The following is a 27,636-nucleotide window of genomic DNA, read 5'->3' as shown; positions in this document are numbered from 1 at the left end:
ACATTTCCTTCCTCCTCTTAGACATAATAGGGAAGAATTGATGTTTCATGATGATTCAAGTGAAGAAAAACAAGAGAGGGCACCTAGGAGAAATAAAGATGATGATAAGGGATTGAAAATTGAAATTCTAAAATTTGAGAGTAGTATAGATCCAGATGACTTTGTTGATTGGTTGCATGTCATATAAAGGGTTTTTGAGTACAAAGGCTATTCAAATGAGAAAAAGTGCAAAATGGCCACCCTAAAATTTAAAGACTATGCTTCTTTGTGGTGGAAAAACTTAAAAAAACAAAGAGGAAAGGATGGTAAAGAGAAAGTTAGATCTTAGGAGAAACTTAAAAAGCTTATAAAAAGAAAATTTCTTCCTGACAATCATAAGTAAGACCTTTACCTCAAATTACACACTCTTAAGCAAGGAAATGATAATGTTGAGCATTATATAAGAGAATTTGAGAAGCTATTAATGAGGATGAGCTACTAGAAGTAAAAGAGCAAACCATTGCAAGATTTATTAGAGGACTGAATTAAGACATTGCTCATATGGTGGGGTTGCAACCATATTGCATTTTTAAAGATGTATGTATGTTAGCTATTAAAGTGGAGAAGCAAAAGAAGGTCATAAAGCCCATGGTTTCCAAGTCATTCTCCAAAAGGATATTATTTAACAAAAGCACATCTTTTACCAAGAGAACTACCTTCCATAAAGGTTTCCCATCCTACACAAATGCTACTAATTCTTTTTCCATGGAGAAAGGAAAGGAAAAAATGGTGGAACCAACTAAGGGCAAGCCTAATATGGTAAAGATGAACCTCTCCAACAAATGGTGCTTTAAATGCCAAGACGATGGACACTTCCAAGTTGAATACCCTAATAGGAGAGTTTTATCCTTGACGAAGACACACGCAATTGAGAAATACCTTTAAGAAGAAGAAGAAAACGAAGTTTCCAATCATAAAAGTGATAAAGCCAATAAGGAAGAAGAAGAAATTCTACGAGGAGCTGATAAAAGAGAGTTGCTAGTTGTTAGAAGAGTTTTGCATGCCAAGCCTCTTCCTCATGAAGAGCAAAGACTCTACATTTTTCAATCAAGGTGCACTATTAGAGGTAAAGTGTGTTATTTAATTAATGATAGTGAAAGTTGTGCAAATGTGGTCTCATCTACCTTAGTAGACAAACTTAGGTTATCTACCATGCCACACTCTCAACCATACAAACTACAATGGTTGAGTAATGGAACCAGTTTACAAGTTGCAAGGTAAAGTGCTTATTTCTTTCTCCATTGGCAAGCATTATAATGATGGGATTTTGTGTGATGTGATTCCTATGGATATTTGTCACTTGTTATTGGGAAGACTTTGGCAATTTGATAAGGAAGTGAAACATGATGGTAAGAAGAACACTTACTCCTTTAAATTCAATGGCAAGACTATCACATTAACTCTTCTTAGTCCACAACAAGTTCATAAGGCTATTAAAGGGAACAAAGTCAAGAAAAAGGGTTTGTTTATGAACGGTCAGCAAGTGAAGAATAACAATCTTGAGGATTTGAGGGCAAATCCTTCTCAACCCAGGGAGGATGATATATACGCAACTTTATTGTCATATTTGGGTTCCAAGCCATCTTCAAGTCTTCATACAGTCTTTGAAGCCAAGAAGAATAAAGTTCTAGCAAATCCCAAGCTAAAAAAAACATTGCACCTTCAGTTTTAGCCTAAAACCACTTTTGGGTATAGTCTAATTACATACACCCAATGTTCAAGTGAATAGCTTGCTCCAATTGATCTAAAAGTGTGACTTTGGCAGTCCATTAATGGCCCAAACATTCAAGCATCATTTTGAGAAGCCCAAAGAGCCCAAAATTGGTTTTTAGTTACATTGAAACTAAATTAGAATTTGATTGTTTTAGTTAGAAAACATCATTCCTAAAGTTAAGGAAAAAACAACTAACTTTTGTTTTTAGTTAATTACTATGTATGGGCTTGGTTTAGAATGAATGACTTAGTTTAATTCATGTCATTTTAGTTGAATTTTGTTGGAAATGTTGTATCATTGCCATTCATATCTCTTACATAAAGGGGTGGATCTTTATTTGTCATGGGTTGGTAGACATTTGAATGAAAATTTGAAGAAAGTTTTGTTAGCTTTTATCTCATTTCCTTTATCCAATCATTCTTGGTAGAAGATTGGTGGTGGAAGACCCCAAGGTTGGTGGAACTTTCCTTTATGCCTTGGTTACATTTTATGTTCCTTAGAAATCCAAATTAGAGTGTGTATGTATGTTAATTTTGCTTGTGGTAGAGAGTTGCACTATAATTACGTTTTCTGCCACTGACTTTGATCAACATTTTGACTATCTTATCTATTGAATCTTGAGGGCTACCATAGCTTGAAAGAAATTTCATTGTGTTGTGATTACGATGATATGAATTTAATTGGATTTTGAGTTGATTTGGTTGGTTAAATTGAATGAACAAAAAAACTGCACATACCACCTAAACAGTGAAAACAGTTTTTGATTCTTTGGTTTCTTGTTGCATATTTGGATGAATATGCACCACATTTCATCTCATAAATTTTTTTAAAATAATCATGATATTTTGTCTTACTTTGTTGAGAATGTTGTTGTCAGTCGTTAACTTTACTTTTGATTGAACATAAATCAGTAGATTTGTTTTGTTCAAGTATAAATCATGAGATTTCATATCATTCTTTATTAATAATCATGATATGTTACTTTATTTTGTTAATAATGACATTGTTAGTTGTTGTATGTGCTTCTGTTAAATGTATATCGTTAGATTTGGTTTGCTAGAGTATAGATTGTGATGTTTCGTATCATGCTTTATTAGTAATCATGATATTTTGCCCTATTTTGTTAATAATGATGTTGTTAGTTGTTGGTTTAGTGTCTGTTAAATGTAAATTGTTAGATTTGGTTTGTTAGAGTATGGATCATGTTGTTTCGTATCACTCTTGTTAATAATCGAGATATTTTTGCATTATCCTACCAATAATGTTGTTGTTAGTTGATGATATTGCTTCTGTTGAATATAAATTATTAGATATGATTCATTTGAGTGTAGACCTCTTGATCTAATGCATTATTGTTTACCTAATTTGCACCTTTTGCGATTTATATGTTCGATTTATCCTTACTAATATTGTTTTGGTGACATTAAATACTATTGTTAAATATATCTTTTAACTGAGATAAATCTATCCTTGTTTATACGGATGGCAACGGGGAGGGCGGAGAGGGGATATCAATTGTCATCCCCATTCCCACAAGAGATATCAATCCCTGTCCTCATTACAGGGGTGAAAATGATTTTCATCCCCTTCTTATCTTTTCGAAGAAAAATCTTCTCCCCATACCCATAAAGAAATATCTTCTTCTTATACCCTCTAAACACAATATAAATATATTAGATAACAAAAATAAATAAAATTAAAACTAATCCACTATTTCAAATGTCACAAATATAATATACTAACCACTTTAATAGGTACAATAAAAACCTAAATAAATTTGAAAAACATAAATAATATAAAACTATAAAGATATATTAATATTTTAAGCAAATATATTAATATAAATGGACAATAATAGGTGCGGGGCAGGGATGGGGCGAGGTGGGGCTGAGAGGGGACACATTTATCATCGTCCCTAATTTTTCGTCCCTATCCCTTTTCCCGTTTTTATAGGGGAATCCCCTTCCCGTTAGGATCGAAGAGAATTAGGGCTCCTAAAGTTAGACCAAAATTGTCATCTCTACTTGTTTATGTCAATTGGATGTTGCTATGCATTGTTCATATGTTAGTTTTTGTGCTAATAGGTACACTTAGAAATAGATATTATTGTTATGGTGAAAATATGAGGCGGGCTTATTGGTGTTGATCTCTATAATTAGAGTTGACAATTTTTGACATGATCCATTAACTCAACATAACATGGTACGAAATATATTAAGTTAGGGTTGAGTTTTTTGATATAAAATTTATTTCGGGTTAACCCAACATGATTCAAAATCAAATTGGATAGTATTAAGGTTTACACAAAAGTAACATGATTTAACCTAAATCGATTTGAATATTTTGAAGAAATGTTACTTTAAAATAATTTGTTAACGATAAATTATAGAAATGTTAAAAGATAATTTCAATAACAAATGAAATCTTTATATATTATATATAGTTGTATCTTTATATAATTATAATAACTCTTATTATTGTTTATTTTTTTAAATATTTTATTTTATTATTAAATAATAAGAATTTGATTTGGTTAGTTAGATTATAAATGTCTATTAAAGTTCTTACTCATATTATAATTATATATTGTATCTTTATGGTAAAAATTTTAACTCTTTACCGATTGTATATAATTATATCTTTGTATAATTATAATTACTCACATTATTTTTTTTATTTAAATATTTTATTTTAATATTAAGCAATAAAAATTTGATTTCTTTAGTCAGATTATTGATGTATTTTAAAAATCTTAGTATATAAATTTTTGGACCATTGTCAATAAAAAGAAATATTATATTGTATGTTTTATTAATAATATGTTGGGGTAATTTAGCAAAGAAATTAAAATAATAAAACATTTTAGAAAGTGAAAATGTTAAATAAATTTGGGTTAATTTGGGTTGGATTGGATCAATTCAAATATTGAAAGTTTTAGGTTAAGGTTAAAAAATTTTGACACGATTCTAACTTGCGTTTGGTTAGAGTTGAAAGTCGCTAAAATGAAACCTGAATTGACATGACAAGAACACAATCCAATGACATAAACTACTAGGGCTATCTATAATGAATGTCTTAACTACATATATATATATATATATATATATATATATATATATATATATATATATATATATATATATATATATATTTGCTACATAATTTTGTTGTGTCTTGAATATAACTACATTCTTGAGTATTAGTAGCACTTGTGTGTGAGATTTCTTGTTGTGATAAGTTTTTTTTCGCTTAAAGGCTTACTTGTCCTATATTGACTTTTGTTATTAGGTTGTTGTTATCGTGTAATCATTGTACTTTGCATATGAAGAATTTACTCTGATAGTTTAAGCCTATCTTTCTTTTTATTCCCTGTGTTTCTACATGTCCTTGTGTCAAAAGTTGAGTCTATATTCATCATGGGAAAGTTTTCTAATCATAACCTTAGTTCTAAAGCTAGTGGAAGTCAGTCATCCTCTTCTTATGTCAATACATTAGTCTTTTCCTCTAGCCTCTATGCCATAACACTTAAGTTGAATAGGTCAAACTTTAGGTGTTAGAGATACTAAGTACTTTCAGCTGTAGGAGCCCATGATTTAGAGGATCATCTCTTAGGTTTCTCAACCTCTCGTGCTCTATTCATTCAAGTTAGAACAATTTTCTTAGTTGAAGAGTCGAGTGTAGCCAAACAAACTAATCATGACTATGTCCATTGGAAAAAAACTTTAATAAGTAATTTGTTAGTTGGCTATTGTCCTCAATATCCAAACGTATGTTTAGTATCATTTCTAATAGTAAAGTTGCTAGTACAATCTAGACAACTCTAGAGAATAAGTTTATGTCAGAATCCAAATCCCAACTCTTGCATGTGAGAAATCTTTTTCAAACTATAAGGAAAAATAATCTTAGTAATAGTGACTATATTACCAAAATGAAAGAGTATGGTAAAATGCTTTTATCAGGAGGTTACAATATAACACATATTAAAATCATAAACTATGTTTTAAATGGCCTTGACTTTGAATATGATCCCATTGTAGCTAGTTTAACAACTAGGTTAGAGTCAAAATTTAATACACTTACTCTTCAAGATGTTCAATTCCTATTGCAAAAACATGAAATAAGGTTAGAGAGAGCTTAATATGTTCTAAATTTTGGTATAGGTTTAGAGTTTCATAGTGGTTCTGTCAACACTACAATTATTGTTAAGTCCTCTAATAAAGTCATTGGTCTTCTTGCTTATGTTGCAACTTCATAAAACAAGGTTTAACAACCATCTGTCTAAACTTTTAGGTTTAATCAAGTAGAAAGTCAGCCTCTAGCTAATACATTTGATCCTTACTAACAAGAATATGGTCAGTCCATACCTCAATATAATATAAGTATGCAAGGCAAGAATTAGTTTGCTTATTTTGTTCCTTTATATCAATATGCTCCTAGTCCAAAAAGTGGTAGGCGTAGAGGGTATGGAAGAGGCAAAGTCATTTGTCAAGTTTGAAATAAACTTAGACATATGGTATTATAGTGTTACCACATATACAACTTTAGTTGTAATACTCATAATGTGGTTCCTCGGTTTTACAATGGGCGTATTGGGTTACCTGTTCACAATTTATATTTCAACCCTTTTATCTTTAGTCTTCCTACCATTCATACATATGACAATACATCTCAAATGTTGCCTTAACCCATACCTACAAATTCATATGACCACCCATCATTTTATATAAGCACTCTAAACACAGTGTCTCAAACTCAATATCTTACTAGCTCCCATCAAGCTTAATTAACTCATAATACTTTTCCATCCAAACATTCAGTGTCAAATACAATAAAACCATGATCAATATCTTATCCAGTCTTACATTGAACATGTGACACCCTTAGACAAATCTCATATCAATAAAACATGAAAAAGAGATGTTGGGTCTATTTGTAGTCTATTTTTGCATCCTATATTACTTAGGGATGAGAAAGTTAGACTAGTTAAATAGTCTATGAGCTCTTTAAGCTGTCAAGATGAGTTTTGCGTTACAAAACATAGAAACAAAACCATGATAGATTATGTGTCTAAAATGGATAATATCTTGATAGTGTGTTGGGCTGGGCTATTAGACCAAGAATGTTACAACAGTCTCTAAGTGGCTTTGTGTGTCCTCTTGAGCTATGGTGGGCAAATCTCAATAAGGACATTCAGTGTCATGAAGGAAGTGTATGTGACACCCTTCGACAAATCCCATATCTATAAAACATGTGAGAGATACTAGGTCTATCAGTACATTCCACATTGCTTAGAGATGAGAAGATTACATTAGTTAAATATCTTATGAGCTCTTTAATCTACCAAGAGATGTTTTGAGTTGCAAATCACAAAAGCAAAACCAAGATGAACTGGGTGTCCAAAGTGAACAATATTTTGATAGTGGGTCAGATTATTAGATGGAAGATGTTATAGAATAATAATTTTGTGGCCATTCCTTTTATTGTTTAAGGCAATTCATGGTTTATAGATTTTGGAGCTATTGATCATATCAATTATAATCATACACAACTTGCCACATTTTCTTCCTATCAAGGAAATGATTAGCTTTTTGTTGGCAATGGTAAAAACATTGTCATTTCTCATATTGGTCAACTTTTCTTTCCTAGTTTCATATAAAATAAAGCTCTACATCTAAAAAATGTTTCGTGTGCCTAAAATTACAAGAAATCTACTTAGTATTTCAAAAATGACAAGAGATAACAATGTTATTATAGAATTATCTATTGAACAATGTGTCATAAAAGATAAAAATAACAAATCTATTTTGTTACTGGGAAGTCCTAAATATGGTCTTTACCAGCTGTCTTTAGCCAGAAACTCTGTAACTCCCTTGATTATAACTAATGCATTACAACCTGTCTTAGGATCTTGTAATAATAAATCTATTTCTTTTTCAAATAATTTTACTAATACAATGTTTGTTCATTCTCTCAATGACATTCATGCCAAGATACAACTACTTGCAAATACGATAACTTGTGTAATTCTTGGAATGGTAATGCTTCTCCTACTAGTATATACTTTGTATCTTTTTGCAACAAAGTCTCATTGTTTGATTTATGGCATAGCAAGATTAGACATCCATACACTAAAATTGCCACTTTAATCCTTAAGCACTTCAATCACCTTCAATTAATATTGCCTCTAAGACTTTTTACACATCTTGCCAGAATGGCAAACTCATACAAAAGTTTTTTCCTTTGTCTTCCTTATAGGCATCACATCCTTTAAAATTCATTCACACTAATTTATGAGGTCTAACACTTATTGTTTCATCTAAAGTATATAAAAATTATATAAATTTCATAGATAATTACAATAAAAATTATATAAACTTCATAGATGATTACAATAGGTTCACTTGGATTTTTCTTTTGAAACTAAAATAAGAAGTTAAGTCCACTTCATCACTTTTTACAAACTTATAGAAAAACAATTGGTTTCCAAATAAAATGTGTTTAATCTGATTGAGCTTAGGAGTATACGTCATTAGCTTCTTATTTAGCTAATCAAGGTATTCTTTTTAGATACTCATGTCTTCACCCATCAACAAAATGGAAAAGTTAAGCGTAAGCATAAACAAATAGTGGAAAATGGCTTAACACTTTTGGCTTATTGTGGCATGCCATTTAAATTTTTGTGGCTTACTTTTCAAACATTTGTATATCTTTTTAATAGGGTTCTCTCTTTTGTATTGAGTTTTGACTCTTTTTTCAAATATTGTTTCATAAGTCACCAAACTATTATGCTCTTAGAATCTTTGGTTGTGCAACCTTTCCTTATCTTAGACTTTATCATAGAGACAAACTCAATTTTCATACTAAAAAATGTGTCTTTGTAGGCTAGAGTCTTAATCATAAAGGCTGCAAGTGTATTTCACCTATTGGGAGGATTTACATAGCTCAAAGTGTCACTTTTAATGAGGTAGAATTTCCTTTCTATAAGACATTGCCTTCTAAAAATTGGCTCATGTTTCTATCTTTTTCATAGTGCAAGACCCATCTGTTCAAGAGTCTATACCTATTTTTGCAAATCTTTATAAATTATTATATCCAAATCCTAGTTTTAACTTTTTAGTATTAACAGTATGTAATACCCTCATGTATGTTCTAGGGCCATTTATATCTTTTGACCCTGTTTTGAGATATTTTCAATTTTAAATATATATATATATATATATATATATATATATATATATATATATAAAGAAATACAAAAAAAGATAAAGATAAAGAGATAAATATGTATATAAAGTGTAACACCTCAGATTCTAAACTTGCTCGAAAATGCAAAACTAATTTAATCCATGATTTTATTCTAAATAAAAATAATTCTATAGCATAACATATTCTTATTCTTCCCAAAATAGTCTCAAAAGTAATTAAACATAATCACATCTTATATATAATAATCCACAATTACAATATTTATAACCAATAAAATCTAGACATTAAAACTCTTCATTCTCTCAACCCATCTTGAGTTCATTTTATTTCACTTCTCTTAGCTAATCTAGAAAACTTATTCTGCAAAATAAACGAGACGAGGAGTGAGCCGTCAACTCGGTAAATAAAAACAAACATAATACATAACTTTTTAATAAATAAACGCTATAAAACTTCTTTGTTTTCGAAATAATTAGTCAAAAAAACAAAGAATAAAACTCTTGATATTCCTTAACCATAACGCAAATAAAACATTTCCATAAATTATAAAAAAATAGAACAATGTAAACAAGTTCATATTCATTATCCTAAGGAAAAACAAAAGTAGATATTTCATATTCTTCAATTATAAGATGAAACAAAACCCATCATTTGTCATAAGATAATCTTAAAATAATTTATAAACATTACCATAAATAGAAAACATAAAATTTATTCTTAGCCTTTGTCACATAGTGTCACATATATCCATGGTGACTTGGTCTGATTCTTATCATATTCATCACAAGTCCGTAGACTTTTCATAATTCATATTCTTATTCATATTGGTCTGCAGACCCTTCATCGTATTCATATTCGTGACAGGTCTGTAGACCTTTTATCATATTCATATTCATAATTGGTCCGCAGACCCTTCATTGTGTTCATATTCATAATTGGTCTGCAAACCTTTCATCATTCAACATATGTTCCTGGATGTTTTATGATCCGGTCATATTTATTAATTCATAAATTCGTCAATTCCTTATCTTACTATGGACATTCGGAAAAACAATCTTATAAAACTTATTTTTCTAGTAAATCTTTATTTTTGAAAAATAGTAGAAAATCTTTATTCAAGCAATTCATTCAAATACTTTCATCTTAACAACCATATAATATAACATAAGTTTTCTTCTATAGAAAAATATCAAAACACTTTTCAAAAGTATTTTAGATAAAAAGATCATATACTTCTAACATAAAATCAGAATATAATTTAACAATCTTAGTAAAAAGAATTTTATAACATAAATAATCATATAAAAATTTTTCATATAGAACAAAAATCATTATATATTTTGTAAGTTTTTACTTACCTCAACAATTTCTAACTACGTCTTTAATCACCCAACGAGATATCAATATCTTCACGTTGTCCTAGCAATCATAATTCAAACTTAATACTATCAAATCTTAATCTTAGAAGTATCCACTAATAACCTATAAACCTTACAAATCATCATCCTAGTGTTAAATCATACTAGACTCCATTAAAACTAACTGTGCATATACAAACTCCTTACTGGACAGTTATGGTTGCAAGATTTTTAATAAATTACTCACTCATGGTAAATTCACAAAATTCGGATAAATTAAAGTAGACATGTAATAAAATATTCACAAAAAGTTTCAAATGAAACAAAGTTAAATTTCGTTTTCAAAATGTTCAATAAAGAGAGCACATCAACACTATCAAAGAAACCAGATCTTTACTGGACAGCTCTTATTTCTTGATTTTTAAAAATTTCTATAGGCATTGAAACTTTATGAAATTTGGGCATGTATGAATTGGCATATAATACAATTTTCAGAAAAATCTTCAGATAAAATTGAGTTCAAATACTTTATCAAAATGTTCAAAAAATTTCAGATCGTCAAATTACCAGAATGCAGATTTTTTTCTATTGAACAGTCATTGCTCTAAGATTTTTAATAAATTCTGTAATTATCAAAAATTCACGAAAATTTGATATAATTGAAAACACATGTTATAAAATTTCCAGAAAATTTTTCGATTGCAAATAAAATAAATTTATTTATCAAAACATTTAATAAATATAGAATAACAAACTGTCCAGAATTTTCAGTTTCTAATATGCACCAACACAATTATTGACCTAACTATAATGCTAATATAATTTAAATCTAAATTTAACTTAACTAAATAAAATGAAATTGAAAGGTTAAACTTACTCAAATCTCCAACCCTTTTTGTTGATCCAAATAACTCTACACCTCTCCTTTTTTCAATTGCCAAGTATAGAAATAAAAACTAATATATATATATTTTTTCTTGTGAGGTCTAAACTTTTGGCGAAAAAAAACAATTTTATAGCCTATAAAAATCTATTCAATGGGATAAAGACTCTTTTAATTGAAAACAATTGATATCTTCTTATCTCCAAATAAATCCAATCATATCCCTTCTTTTTCTTTAAAAAAATTCATCAAATCCTAAAATCTTTTCTTTTTTTGTCAAGGATAATAATCCTTCAATATATAATTTCCTTAATTCTTGCTTTGCAACCATATTTATTTAATCCTAGTATCTCTTCATGTCTTCTTTATCAAAAAGTGCACTTGTTTCCTTTTTCTCTTTGTACAAAAACTGTATATTACATAAAGCGAGAAAAGACAAAAAAAAAAAGGAAACTTCTTCATGTTGTTTTCTTTTGTTTTCCCGTCCATTCCAACAACCAGCTTTCTTCATGTTGTTTTTTTTTGTTTTGTGAAGAAAAATGAATGAATTGAAAGGATTTTGGAAGACAAAATAAGAAGAGAAAAAAAGGAAGCACTTTGGAAACCTTGGTAACCAAAATATCTCCTTTCTTTCCCTTTACCTATGTTTATATATATTTGATGCTTGTTATATGAATATGTTAGTGTGTTTTGGTGTTAATTTAAGGTGATTTTAGTGACAAAGAAAACAAGACAATAAATAGGGAGTCAACTTGCAAAAATTGGCTTGAAACAAGGTTAGGGGTGTTATCCTTGGTATGTTTCATGTTTTATGTTTCCTTCGTTCTATGTTATAAATGATGATTTTAAAGTTGAGAAATGTTGTTTTACCATTTGGAGTATCTATGTGTGTTAATTTGTTCATGGTAGAGAGTTGAGTAATATTTACCATTTTGTCCTATGTTTTAACTATCTTATCGGATGAATCATGAGTGCTACTATAACTTGTTAGAAAGATCTTTCAATCTTCTTTTCAACTATATATAGCTTGTATGAATTAGAGACCGTTTGAACTGCTAAATTGTATGAACAAAAAGACTGCCTTACCAAATAAATAGTAAATACAGTTTTTGCTATTAACTTCGTCCCACGTTTTGACTGTCTTATCTGATGAATCATGAGTACTATTATAGCTTGTTGGAAAGCTCTTTGAATCCTCTTTTCAATGATGTATAGCTTGTATAAATTAGAGACTATTTGGACTGTTAAATATTGTATGAACCAAAAAGACTATTTTACCCAAACAAACAAGAAATACAGGTTTTTGCCATTGAATTCATCCCACGTTTTGACTGCCTTATTGGATGAATCATGAGGGCTATTATAGCTTGCTGGAAAGCTCTGTGAATCCTCTTTTCAATAATATATAAATTGTATAAATTAGAGGCCATTTTGACTATTAAATTATATACACAAAAAGACTGCCCTACCAAATAAACAGTCTCATAAACAGTATTTCACAGTTTTTGGAAAGAAAGAAAGAAAGAAAAGGAGGAGAAAAAGGAAAGGAAAGAAAGGAGAGAAAAAGAAAAGAAGAAGAAAAGAAAGAAAAACAAGAAAAGGAATTTGGGGCTTAAGATTCAGGGGTCGTCCCAAAAGTATGGTATGGTGAGTTATGGATAGTCTTAGATGGAAGCAAGATTAGTAAGATATAATGCACATATGCATGCTATGAACTATGAGGGGGCACTTTACAGTACACCACCCGCAGTAGGGCAAGTCCATAGTAGGACACGTCTATAGTAGGACATAGACCCATAATAGGGTCTGCTCGCAGTAGAGTATGCTCATAGTAGAGCATAATTCAGATTCAAAAATGATATAGTGAGAGAAAATAAGAGACCTTGAGCTTAGAAAAGTGTCAAATTCCTATAGTCAGCTTCCAAAAAGTATCAAATAAATACCAGATGAGACAAAGTATAACCCAAATGTAAAGAATGAATTAGATTATCCCCTTGATTTCTTATAGAGGTTATAATATGAAGTTGAGTCCCGAGAGTGAGTTAGAATAGGAAAGGAGATAGTTTACTTAATTCTTTTCCCTTACTGAGTGTTCTTATTTCTCACTTCTTTTTCTTTCATGATTGCAAGTACGGGTGATCGAGATAGCTGCAAGGCAAGGTCAAGTCAGCGAAGATAGACCCAAGCTATGGCTGGTTACCTATGGTTTCTGTTACATGCATATGATACTATTGATTTTTGGCCCTATTCAGATAGTTGTATAGTTGTATCTAAGGGCATGTATATGATTACTCCATGATCTTAGATGTTTCAGATGAGTTTTCATATGAGATATATACATCTTTTGTTCATTTTCAGATTTTCAGTTTTCTTAGAATAATTTCTAAACACTTTTAGTGATGCATTCATTTCAAAGTATTTAAAAAAAATAGACGCTCTGGATATTAATTCGTAACATTTCTCCTTCAGTGGGTAGTACTTCTGGAGATAGATGTTACATAGTAACTGTAGTTTCTTTTTTTGTGCATTCACCTAATGATTTTTCCACTTCTTCAAACTTGAGTAAGTTGCCTTAATCAGTTAATCTAATGGAAATAAAATTCATTCTTTGATATTTTATTTCTTTATTATTTGATACTACTAGTAAATCACATACTTCTTTACCTAGTCATATTAGCTTTCTAGACTCTTCTAATTCTAAATCTATGGCTGTTACTAGATTAGATTCTTCTTCTATTCTTTTTACTGAATACTTGTAGGGTTCACTTAATGTTCATCCCATGTTTACTAGGACTAAAACTAATAATTTTCCCAAACCTAATAAATGCATTACCTCTCTTGCTACAAGACAGGCTACTCTAGTTTGTCTTAATACCTTGGTCTTTTATTCTTCTAATCTAAAATCTAAACCTGCTTCTATGTTAGACGTGTTGTTTGATCCTGATTGGAAACAAATAATGCAAATTGAATTTAATGCCCTTGTTACCAATAATACTTGGTCATTTGTTCTATTGAAAGATAATATGGCATTTGTAAGTTACAAATGGATTTTCAGAGTTAAATATAACTATGATGGGACCATTCAAAGGTATAAAGTCAAATTAGTTATGAAAGGTTTTCAACAAACACCTAGTGTTGATTACTTTGAAACCTTTAATTCTGTAGTAAAACTAACCATCATAAGAGTAATTTGGGTCTTACAGTGACCTATCATTGGGAAATTAGGCAAATGGTAAAAGAATAAATGAAGAAAAGAGATGCAAAGAGCATCATGCATATGGAAAAGAATAAGAATCAAACATGTAAGAAAAAAATTAGAGAAGGTTAAGTCTTATTACTTGTTTTTTTGCCTCTTATATAGATATAAGATGAAGGATAAAACTTTTCACTTAAAAAACTTCTAAAGAAAGTCCACCACTAAGTAAGAAAAGTCTTTGGCTAAGAGCCTTTAGTTAAAAGGGAGAGTATTTTGCTTTCTAGTGTGAAAAAGGATTTTAGTTCAAAATGAACTAACTTCCTACAAACTGTCTTGTCATATGGCACATCATTTCTCATTTGCAAAAACCAAATTAAAGAGGTGTGTGATAAAATATTTAGTAAGTGGAGTATCTATCATATATTAATCATAGCATATCAATCCTCTTTTAGTTTCATCTCATCCCACATCTTAAGCTCTCTTATTATCTAAGATTCATCTCTAATCTATCTTAGATGACCTAGAATGCTAGAATATACACAACGTCTATCTCATCTATAATGAAAGCAAGCTAATCCCTTATTCTTTTATATCTCATTTTATGTTAATTGAACTAAGCTGAGGTAGGGATTTGATACTTTAATCATATGACTCATCTCAAAGGCTATTTATATCCCAATTCTCCTTATTAGGGTTATCAATCGATAGACTCTCAGTCCTAACATGTCATATTATGGATGTCAATCAATGGACTCTCTATATCTTAGCATGTCTTACGTCAATCAATAGACCAATCGTGGCACACACGATAGTGGACACTATTCAACAAATTATCATATCATCCTATCTATGGGCATAAGTCTATATCACATATACTTGTCTTATAGTAGCCTTCTTGAGAACATGTCCTATAACACATATTTTTGTGAGTGGCATCTCATCTCATATTTTACAAGAAATGTTTTTCTTTCACATGCATTCTTGAGGTATTTTGACCCTACATGTGTTCTATGGTATCTTTATGTCCCTACTCGTTATCTAATCACTTGGAAATTATATTTCTCATCATCGCTCTCATCTCAAGGATATGTTTTATAGATTCATTCTCTTAAGCCCATGACTCATTCTATCTCAGATCTATCTAACTTTCACCAAAAGTAAATGCCTTATTTTATTCTCTCTCGAGCACATCTTGGTGCTTTAACATACCATATACATCTCTCAGGACATGTCTATAGATGATTGTCCAATTCATCTTGGACGGGTGTTCACCTTTCTTCTTATGCATCACCATGCATTTAAACCTGTACAAGTATGCATCTAATCTTGTATGAACATTCATAACCACTTTCGTCATGGTCATTCATGCACTCTATAATGTGTAATAGTGCACCTCATTGTCATGATCAGAATCTTTCTTTATTTCATTATCATGCATAACCTAGGGTATTACAATCTTTTCACATTCATGTACATGTGAACCTCTTTAAAACAAGTGTACATCATGTACTATCATATGTGTCACAAACAGTTGCACGAGTCTCATGCACATCTGTCTGCTAGTAATCCATGTTTTATCTTTTTTAGTGTATTGTTGTGTAGTTCCTTTTCCATGACTATGTTTGTCCTTAATACGATCGTACTTTGCATTCTAAGATGTGAATTTAGGCCTTCTAGCCAAAATTTTCCTAACTATTCAATACAACTAGATCCTAATACATTATTCACATTTAAAAGTATGACAATCATATAATTAACAAAATAGGTATGTTATAGTTTATTCTTATCAAACACACAAGGCCTCAACTTATCTCATGCTTTCACTAACATCAAATAAACATTTAGTCCTAACATCAAATCTACAACACAAAACACGTAAATCTATGAGGCTAAATTGCAAACTTAATTAAACAAGAATATTCATATATCATTGTCAACATATCATCACATGTTGAAATTTTTTATCAACATGCACATATATTCATCATTTAATAGATTTCTATTCATATAAGACTAATATAATATCAAACTGCAACTTTAGGATTCACAAATCCATGCAAAACTATATCAAAATGGAAACAATTTGAAAGTCTATCAAATTCGATGAATAAACTCCCTTTATTCACTGATTAGAACTGGACTAAATATCACCAGAAAAACCTCTGCTCACTAGGGAAAATAAACTCTCTTAAATGCTGGATAAGAACATAATTTCATTATGGGATATAAGCTCCAAAGTCTATTATACGTGATCTTTATGTAAAATCTACCTATAACCAATGTCACATTCACGCATCCCTTGATGCATGATTGCACATCTGAAACATATTCTCCAATGTGACACGATATCTATATTATCCACATAGTAGGCTGATGAACGAGTGTGCACCTTCCATGTACAACTGTATATCAAGGTAGAATTCAAATCTTGTTCAAGGCTTGGCCATTTTCAGCTTGCAAACATATATCAAATATAATGAATGACCAAAATATCATTGAATCATACTATAGGTGTTACATTTCTCCAAATACTTATTATAGATATATATATCTACTCTTGGGTGGCATTTGGACTAGACTTAAGAGGCCCAACTCCTTCAAGAACATTCAAAATTTTCTTTTAACATACTACAATCTGAAGATTTTGATACTAGCCACTGACATGGTTGTCTTCAAACTTGTTTTCCTTTTCCAAAATTGATTGTAAATTGAAGTTATTCAACATGGTGGGTTGTGTGTTCTACATGTGCAAACAAATAAGAATTAGTAATCAAATTTTAATTAATTATTTATTTAACATGGTTTTTGTTAAATAAATCCTTCCATTATTTTTCTTAAGTCAATAGCCTTTTTTGTTGAACTTGAAAAGACATAGTGAACTTTCTTGTGGGCTGAGATCCCATTGGATCAATTCTCTCTTTTACTTTGGTGAACAATTTTGATCTGACACAATTAGGTAAGTCATAAAAATCCATGATTTCAAGTCCAATAGTTACACATGAACAAATCATATGATATTGATTTTGATACTCAGTTTCAATAGAGTGGATACTACATATTACTAATGCAACGACAATTGCTTTTCCCTACTCAACCTTTAAATCATTATCACTTTTATTTTGATAAACAAGTTAGGTGCATTAGTTAAGTCGAACTCAATATAAACAACCATTCAATATTCCACTTGGTAGAAATGTATTATTCACTTTGGTGAACAAAGTTCCAATGAATAAGAGTTTAACCAAGCCATCATATTGGAAGGTTTTAGTTATTTTTGACAATATATTTAAGGGATTTTTTTTACGATCTCAACAGTTTTAGTTATTTAGCATATAAGGTGTTTTTACTTAAATATAAAATCCTAACATACATGTTACAACATAAATTAACGTGTCAATATGCTGGTAAACCTAAGTTTTGCTTTTCGAGTCTTTAGTATGTAGCTCATTTTTTGTCTTGGAATATTATATGACTTTTCTTCCTAGTTACAATTTTATTCTAAAGAAATTAAAGAAAAAAAAGGTTACATTTGAAAGAAGTTAGATGGGAAAAGAAGTACATTCAGAAGTAGTAGAGAAGACAAGTCATGTAGATCATATTTTATAAAAATTACATACATACATACATTCGCATAGAAAAAAACATTTAACTGTAGGTCTATTGGTTGTATTCAAACCATCATGCATATCATACATAACATGTATCCAAACAATTAAAAATAAAAATGTTTTAATTATTTACCAAAATTGCCCACTTATATTTTACCCTTTCAATTTTATAAAATTGTACCTAAAAGTCTCAAATTTATAGTTCAACATCGTCTAGGTCAAATAAGGTCAAATCAATTCTAAGAGACATATACGGGTGTGCACTCAGCCATGCATAGGCATCATTGTTTTGAACTCATGCAAGAGGTCACACCTGTATTAAAGCAATATTTTGCCTATGTATGGGTGTACATACTCAATGTAAAGGTGTACATCCTCCCACTATGGAAATTCAAAAAAATTCTAGAAACATGAACGAGGGATGCATAGGCTCATACATGTGTGAACTTTTGCCTATGTATGGTCGTCCATTGAAAATGTACAACTATACAAGGCATGCCATGAGAAGAACTACACAATCGTACGCCATGTAATTACACCATGTACAATTATACATCATCGCATGCACGCTCATATAAGGCATGTTTTCCATAGTCATATTGTGATACGAAGCATTGGAAAACCTTTGAATTTCAGCAACCCATCATCAAAATAAGACGACATGGTATGAGAGCCTGCCTCATCCCAACAATGACCTCATTGCACGTAATGTTGTAAAACAAAGGTGATTTTCATATGACAATGCAAAATCGAGGCTTCAATCGGATCATTTGCAAACAAGCATGAATTTCAACAAAAACAATCGAGAACAATAGTAAAGAAAAACTCAATAATTCAACAATCAATTTACGTAACCTAAGGATTTGTCCTATGGTACAAACTCATGATGATATTGTGTATATGGCTTTTTTGGATTGGACATTGCTTGTAAGGCTTTAGCTGTCTTGTCCTTTAGCTGGCGTCTTTAAAGATACTAAGATAAAATGAGCTTAAGTTATTCTCTTAGCCTCTTTGTAGGCTGTGTTTGTTTTTAAGATACTCTTACTTATAGAAGAAAAAAAGGCAAAATGTCTCAGCTACTTTCATTGATCATGATTTATCACCACTTCTGGAAGATGAACACCAGTTAGAATTGAGGACATATCCGCTGGAAGAAGAGGAAATTTATGCATTTTTGGATCAAGTCCAAGAATCTTCATGATGCTCGTACTTGTTTTTCTTCTAACTACTGCTGCTGAAACTGGAATACGATGTTTTAAGACATTTTCACATTAAATTCTTATAGCTTATCCGACCCAACTGCATTACATGACCCACGAAAATCCTAAGACAGTAAACTGAACCGCAAATTGTCCCATTTGTTACAACACATGGATTAAAAAGCTCTTGCTCAGGAAGTAATACAAGAAATTAACCAGCCAATCATACCAACAGTTGAGCCTTAACTATGAAGATATATGAAATGGTAGAATACGACCAAGGAAAAGGAAAATCCAAGGGCTAGCAATCATGACTTGACATTAGACAACCAAATTCAAATTCCAAGCCCTATGAGAATTGTAGTATTTCATTTGATTTCTCAACGGTTGCTTTGCCTTTTTAGTTTTCAAATTGTTCTAGTAAATTCTACAAAGTCCGAGTCAAAATTATTAATTAATTAAACTATTATTAACCTTGGGAGTGTGTTTCTAAACGTATAAATAGACCTTCTATGGTATTATAATGATACATTAGAGAATAGAAAAGAAAATCAGAACAACTTTGAGTTGTGTTTAATCCTTTATCCACAACCTACCTAAGATTGCTGTTGAACTCCTCGACCAGTGGCCCTGCCTTTATTTCTTGATGTTCTTGTTTGGCTTTATTTCTATTTTTCCTTTAAACACACCCAATACCAGCTAAAAATCTACTCCAATTGGGTTTACTTAATCCCACCACAATTCGCACCAATTTGTTACTGCCTAAAAGTATTGTCTCTATTTTTCCTAATGAGAATCTGGTAATATGTCCATCTATCTAATTTGAGAAAACTCACGTCAACAAAACCTAGCGAAATACCAAGTGCATACCCAAGTTTTAACATTATTATTTCTGAAGCATAATTTGACCCATACAACAAAACTGGAGTTAGGTAATGGGGTCGAGTAATATTCTGTCTTCAAAGAGTGAAGTTTCTGGTAAGCAGCTTTCTAATATACGAATAAATTATTTTCAATGTAAAATCATCAAGAATTATACCATCGTAATAATCAAGAATTCGATGATTTCATCATAAATCACAACAGATTACTCCGGTGGGATCTTGTTGCTTTAAATCATCAGCCATAGCATATTACAAACACTTTCATTAGTTATACCAGACTATTTCATCAGCTAGCTGTAACGAATATTTTCTATTACCTAACTCTCCCTAGGCAGCCAATTCAAATACTCACATGCAATTGAGACAACAGAATTAATAACTATACACTGCCTACACAAATTTCTATTAACACAATTAATAACAGATTTTCTATTACTATATAATGTTTAACTTAAAAATAACTTGTTTTAAGCTCAGGGCAAACTACATTGATCAGGAAACGTCTGGAGTATATAAAATAACTATAACATGCTGATACCTGCACTATTCACATATGGAGAAAATACATATGGAAGTAAAAGACTAAAAACTACCAGCTCTTACAACATCAATCTAGTTGCATGTGTGCCTTCTTACAAGCATGTGCCTGAAATAAAACAACCAGTATATGCATTCAAGCTATCACTTTACACATAAAAGGGGAAAGATTTGCAGCACATTTTTAACCTATGATACGTATTTTGGCTGAAATCCCAAGCAAGATTTAACTTCAGAGGATGCTTCACCAATCTAGGCTACACATAATACAAAACTGTTCTCCAAAATTTCCCATCCCAAAAGCATCCACTGCATTTTCCCCAACCATTGTGCTACACCTGTAGAGCCAATACAAACTTTTCAATCAATGAGAAGAAATCACATACAAGCACATAAAGAGGAAACTCTGACATATGGATATATCTGATAATTAAGCACCATACAGCAAACAACTTGCCAAAAAAAATTGGAAAACAGAGCATAAAATGCAGTCTACAAGCGCATATCTCAGTTGTTTGTAAAAAGTCATGCCTGGCAGTGCTGATTATTTAGACATTACTTAACTTCATTAGACAATCCTATTTTCACATTTTTGGTGACACTTGATACGATACAATGTCATCCCATTATGATTATGTGAATCCGCAACATGATTTACAAATTCTTTCTTTCCTATAAAATAACAAAACAAGCTTTAGCTAAATTTAAAGCATTGAAAACAAGAGGAAGAAAAAGAACATAAAAACAAGAAGAATTCTAACTAAGTATATTAAGTCTCATAATTTTATCATTTACTCGGAGATTGAGTATCAATTTACCTAAGATCCCGTAACCTCATCAGAAAGAGTTCATCTCCAAACAGTAAGTCCTCCTCTTGACAAGCATCTTAGCGGCAATCCCATATGGTTCCTCAAAGGCAGATGCGACCCAAGAGCCATCAGCCAGGTCCTTATTCGCGGCAGACTGTTCACTAGGCCTAATAGCAACCAAAGTTGCTCCTTTCAGAACAACCCCATTCGGCAATTCTAAATGAGGCGCGTACCAGAGCCTCATATTAAGGGCCGGTACCAGCGTCCTCTTTGAAGCAGAAGAAGCCGACAACGGCTTCACTCTAAGCTCCTCTAGTTGCTCCCTATTCATACATAAGGTTCCTTGCCCATCAGTGTCCGTCAAAACCAAACTATCGAGCGTCTCATGCTCGGCTATAATGGGCTGAAGTAAATAATGTCTAGCAGATGCAGCAATCAAGGAGCTAATTGTCCAAACAACTCGCAATTTCAAACCACCATTAGTGTAAAAGGACTCGGGTATACTTCCATTATCATCAGGAACACAAGAAACCTGTGCTTCATTTTCGTGATGAGATTTGAAGGCGTTATTAATAACGGATGCAGCCCCGAGAATGACACAGTTAACAAGGGTTGAACCAAAATCAGCTCTCCATTTCAATAACACGCCATCGTCGATCCCAAGTTCTCCACTGGGTAACTCGATTCGGAGAAAACGAATCTCGTTGAAATTCTTCAACACTTGAGTGGGAGAGTGGTGGGTGACACCGGCTTGATCGATTTCTCCGTCATCATCGCGATGGTTGGTGTGGTTTCCAACAGATAAGGTAGAACCAGAACTAGAGGCTGCGGCTGAGGCTGCACAGAAGGCGTTGGCGTTGTTGATGTTATTAAGATTATTGCCATGATGAAATTGGGGGGTTCTCTTGGGACCCAAAAATTGGCCAAGAGCTTGCAGGGGTTTGACGATCCCACCAAATACCAAACGAAAAAGATTCGAGAAAGGAGATCGAGATTTTTCGTAGGTAGAAGAGGAAGAATCGTCATCAGAGATAACGCAATCAACCCGAACAACAACGTTTTCAACTTGAGTAGCCAAGGAATGGAAGCGGCGAGAAACCACACAGCATCTACCAAGAGCCTTAACGTCACCGATCTTGTTAAAAACCAATAGAAGAAGACAATCAGGAAGGCGGTCAAAGTGGTCGATATCTATATCTAAATCCATATTCATGTCCATATCTATCATTTCACAATCAGGGACGATTCTGAAGGCGGGATCTACACCGGGGTGTTGGGTGTTGATGTTGTTCATATTGAAAATAAAATTTTAATTTTAAAGGATTTTTCTGTCAAGATTCAAGATAGAATAGATCTGACACGAGCCAGTAACCCACATAAAAAATCTTGAATCTTAATAGATAGAGGGATGAAGGATGGGATTGGGATGGTAAGAGCTTGGAAAAGGAAATGGTGGGAGTAGATCCACGGTTTTGGTTTGGCTTTCGTGTGCACATAGAAGAGAGAGATGGGGACGCATAGACGAATGCGAAAGTATGCGCGTACATTAAACACATTATAAATATAAAAAGGCCAAAGGACTATTTCCCATACAAGGTATGTTGTATTATCAAGTTTCCCCCCTTTAACTATAGAAATATCAAATATCTACCCATAGGCTGTTAAAAAAAACAGATTCAAGGGTAAAATCGTTATTTTATCTGTAATATTAATAATAAATTAAAATTTAATCCTTGTTTCCCCCCCTGACCCCCAAAAACTAACCATTTCCCCCTAGGCCAAGTTTTGAAAAATAGCATTCCCCCCCTAGGATTTAGTTTTCAATCCCTGACACCAAATCTGGAGCCATCGCCGATGACGAAGCCTTCCCGACACACCACCATGCTCCGACGGCCTCTCTTCTCTCCTCTGGAACACCCATCGGCCTAGATCTAGCGAAGACGACGACCTGAAATTTGAAGAGCTTCGTCGTCTTTGTCTGGGAAGACGAACGTCGAACGTCTTCCCACATCTGGGCCGTCGAATGTCGTCGTCTTCGTCTTCCCAAGGTCGTCGTCATCGTCTGGGAAGACGAAGAGCTTCATCTCCCGACAAAGCTCTTCAAATTTCAGATCGTCGTCTTCATCAGATCTGGGCCAATCGTTGTTCCAGAGGAGAGAAGAGAGGCCGTCGGAGCATGGTGGTCTGTCGGGAAGGCTTCGTCGTCGGCGATGGCTCCAGATTTGGCATTGGGGATTGAAAACTAAACCCTAGGGGGGGGGAATGCTATTTTTCAAAACTTGGCCTAGGGGGAAATGGTTAGTTTTTAGGGGTTAGGAGGGGGAAAAGAGATTAAAGTTTAAGACGTTAGGGTTCCGTCAAATTTAACTGCTCATGGGTGGGTATTTGGTATTTTCATAGTTAAAGGGGGGAAACTTGACAGTGAAGCATACCTTGGGTGGGAAATAGTCCTTTGGCCATATAAAAAAATAAAGCACGGATGTGAAAGGGCGTAAATCTGGAGTTAAAATGTCTTTCCCGTGTTGAGTTTGGTGACAATGGCAGATTACATGTTTTGCCGTACATCTATCTATATACAAGGCCAAATGACTGAGAAAACGAGATATTCTCCACCATTAAAATTTGAAAAAGTTAAATTTTTACCCATGTATTAAATTTGTTAAATTTTGTATGAAAACATTAAATAAAACAAAAAAAGTCCTTTGATTAAATAAAATCTGTCTCAAAAGTAATTGAATAAATTTATAGCTTTAATTTATATTAATTTCTGTTAAAAATAAAAAAAAATTATTAGTACAAGCATAAATAAAGGTATTATTGATATATAACTGCATGTTTGAGATAATTTGTGATGTTATAAAATTTTGGGAGTGATATGAGAATTTTCAGAGAGTTTGTAGAAATTCAAAAAAAAAAAAATTAGAGTGTTTTTGAAAATTTTAAATTTTAATATCTTTTAATAATTTAAAAAATTACAATTATACTTAAAAATAATAATAAAATGCAGCGAAGTAAGAGTATATATATCATATTAAAATTATTAGGATTGTAACATCCATAAGTATGATTAAGGGTAAAATAGTTTTTTCTTTTGCACTTTGACTTATGTTAACTGAGGTTCGAACAAAATGGATTCAAATTAAATAAGAATGCTTAATTTCAGTTATGCATGGCCCTTAATATTACTTAAGCAAGGTTGACTTTTAAATCCATTTTTTTTAAATTGATTACTCAAGCAAGCTTGACTTTCAAAAACAATTAAAAATTCATAAATAAATAGTTATAAAACTTGGAATAAATATCATTTATTAATATCTAAAAATTAACAAAATACCCTTAATATAAAAGCACGTTAAAAGCGTATAAAAGATATCTAATCTTTAAAATAAAAATTGAAATCTATAATATGTTTATAGTCAAATACATAAATAAAATCATAATAAAATAAAAGTGGAAGAAAATGAAATAATGGAAATGTCCTCATAGCTCTATGCCCCATGACCACCGCTTGTCTTACAGTTATTATAATCACTTGTACCTACACACAAGAAGGTAAAGAAGTGAGTGATAAAACACTCAGTAAGTAAGATACTTTATTGATAACTTTTATTAAAATCTCCAAAATACCTTTGTCTCGACCTTTACTATCTTTGTCATCTAGAGTCAGCATCAAACTCCCCTATGGATGATGACAAGTCTTATATATCAACTTTGTGCTTATATTATAGTCTAGGAAATATCTAGGCCATATATCATAACGCTTAGGTTGTATGGTGTCTCGCTCAGTCACTAAAGAACCACTTTTCGAATTTTTATCTTGCATGACCATACTGAACTCGATGAAAGCATTTGAATCTAAAAGTTGTAATTGAAACTATATACTAGCTCGATCAGTCTGGATCAAATACAATAATTTGACACCTTGGTCATGTGAGTTATCTTTATATTCTACTACACCAAAACTATATCTCAACTGAGCTCTACTATGAGCAAATACCCTACTGTGGGTATGGTGTCTTACTATGAACGTGTCTTACTGCGGGCAATGTACATAATATGTACTCATGGTGCCCGCTCGCAATGATCCTATGATGTATATCATATATGCATCTTGAGTTTTAATTCAACTTGACTCACTTTCGCTTCTACCTAAAAGTATATCTCATGTCATACTAGGGTTTAACCTTCAAGCACTAGGGTACTACTCCGTATTGAAATCTTTTTACTATCTCTCTAGAGAACCTTTAGAGTTTTAGCTCGATTATCTTTATTTTCTTTTTATTTTGCTTTGCATACATAGGTATATGCTTCTTGACACACAAGTGGGTGTCCCTGTGTTCACACGCACATTACCAACCTTTCTGTGTAATATTTTTTGTATACACGAGCATATGCCTTTTTAGGTATTTATTTTACTTTCCTTTCTAAAAAATTATCTCAACCACACCGCTTTGTAAGGGTATTTTGGTCATTTTCTCCTATATATGGTCATGCTAAAACTTTACATAAGAAGTCCACATGTTCTAGTTAACCGCTAATTAGTCAATAATATCCAAAAATCATTGGAATGCTGGAAATCTTGACCTAAAATCTTGAATTCACACACGAGTGTGTATTTCATATCACACGATCGTGTGGTAAATGCAAATAGCAAATTGGGAAGACTTAATTTTGATCCTTACTTGATTCCAAACACTACGTATTCAATTCTTTGGCATGAACGAATATGTTAAGGTAATAATATAACTCAATCCTATAACATATATATACATATATCTACATATACATCAATAACTCAGGCTACATTCATCCCAATAGAACACGGTAAAATTATTCAACTTAATCTTCATATTATCACATGATGAAACCTTGTCACCTAACATAACTTTTGATTTGATGTTTAATAATACACAAGGGAGAGATAGAAGAATCCCTACTTACCTTTTGATAATTTTGTTGTCGCAACAATGATTACTAGGCTCTATTTTTCTCTTCTTTTCATGTCACCACGCCACAAGAATCAAGATGTTGGAGACACTACATGAAAGCTGGATGATTAGACTTTTGCTCTCTTTTTTTTGAAAGAGGTTTTATGTGTTTAAGGATTATAAATAATAATCCCTAAAACACAACAACATGTCTTTTATAAAACTAAAATGCATAACGCCACACACAGGCGCGTACTCCTTTGTACATAATCGTGTGTTATGCAATTTGAATTCTACATGGAATTCATCTTATTTAATTGATGTGGCAATGACACACGGACTTGGCCTTGCTATACATGGTCATGTGTCACCGAAAACTCATAATTTGACTTTCAAATCATAATAAGTCATTCATACATCAATTAAGCTCATGGATAAAGACAATTTTACCTTCAAGATGTGTTTATAGGTGTTACAATTCCTCCTCTTTATCAAAATTCTAACTCCAAAATTCATTGGAAATAGCTTGGGATGTTTATCTCTTATGGTCTGCTCCATCTATCAGGTAGCCTCTTTTACCTTATGGTTCCTCTAAAGCACCTTGACTAAGGGAATCAGTCTGTTCCTTAGTTGTTTGATCCTCCTATCTAGAATCTAAACTAGTCTCTCATCATAACTCAATTTCTCTAATAGTTAAATCTCTTTGATCATTAGCACATGAAAAGGAGCACCAATAGACTTGTGTAACAATAAGACATGAAACATATAAAAAATACGGTATATGTTTGCTGTAACGCCAATCTATAGACCACCTTGCCTACTCATTCCACAATCTCATAAAGGCTAATATACCTAGGAGCCAATTTACCCTTCCTCTTGAATCTCATCATGTGCTTAAAAGGGGTTACTTCAATTAAAACTCTATCACCTACACTAAACTCTAAATCTTGATGTCTTTTATCAGTATAACTCTTTTATCAATCCTAGGCCTGTTTCATTCTCTATCTAATCAAATGAATATCTTAAATCAATTTTTGAGTCATCTTCAGTCGAATAAACTAAACCAAGTCATCTCTATTATCTAACTCATCCTAGTGTAGAAGAGAACAATACCTTTTACCATAAAGTGTCTCATAAGGTGTCATCTGAATTGTTATCTGATAACTGTTATTATACAAAAACTTTACTAGTTTCAACCCAATTTTGTTGAGCAAGAACCAAATTGCAATTTTCTAGTCCTTACGGGTTGAATTACAAGTATGCATAATTTGAAAG

At 31.9% G+C, this 27,636-nt stretch overlaps 1 protein-coding gene across 2 annotated transcripts; it reads right to left on the bottom strand.

The window, feature by feature from the left end:
- Positions 1-20,575: 20,575 nt before the first annotated feature.
- LOC123219352 (F-box protein At4g18380-like) lies at positions 20,576-22,973 on the bottom strand. 2 transcript variants are annotated; one of them, XM_044641260.1, is made up of 2 exons: positions 21,443-22,972; positions 20,576-20,962 (listed from the first exon to the last, which is right to left on the bottom strand). In XM_044641260.1, the coding sequence occupies exon 1, from the start codon at positions 22,725-22,727 to the stop codon at positions 21,462-21,464; it is 1,266 nt and encodes a 421-aa protein (XP_044497195.1). In that variant the 5' UTR covers positions 22,728-22,972; the 3' UTR covers positions 20,576-20,962; positions 21,443-21,461. The 2 variants fall into 2 exon arrangements, with proteins under 2 accessions (XP_044497195.1, XP_044497196.1); XM_044641261.1 differs by lacking the exon at positions 20,576-20,962 and adding an exon at positions 21,136-21,296 and having other exon boundaries at positions 21,443-22,973.
- Between the last annotated feature and the right edge of the window lie 4,663 nt (positions 22,974-27,636).

This window comes from Mangifera indica, chromosome 6 (genome assembly GCF_011075055.1).
Source record: "Mangifera indica cultivar Alphonso chromosome 6, CATAS_Mindica_2.1, whole genome shotgun sequence".
Classification (NCBI taxonomy): domain Eukaryota; kingdom Viridiplantae; phylum Streptophyta; class Magnoliopsida; order Sapindales; family Anacardiaceae; genus Mangifera; species Mangifera indica.
Note: the sequence above shows the minus strand (reverse complement) of the source record. Positions and strands in the feature narration are given on the sequence as shown.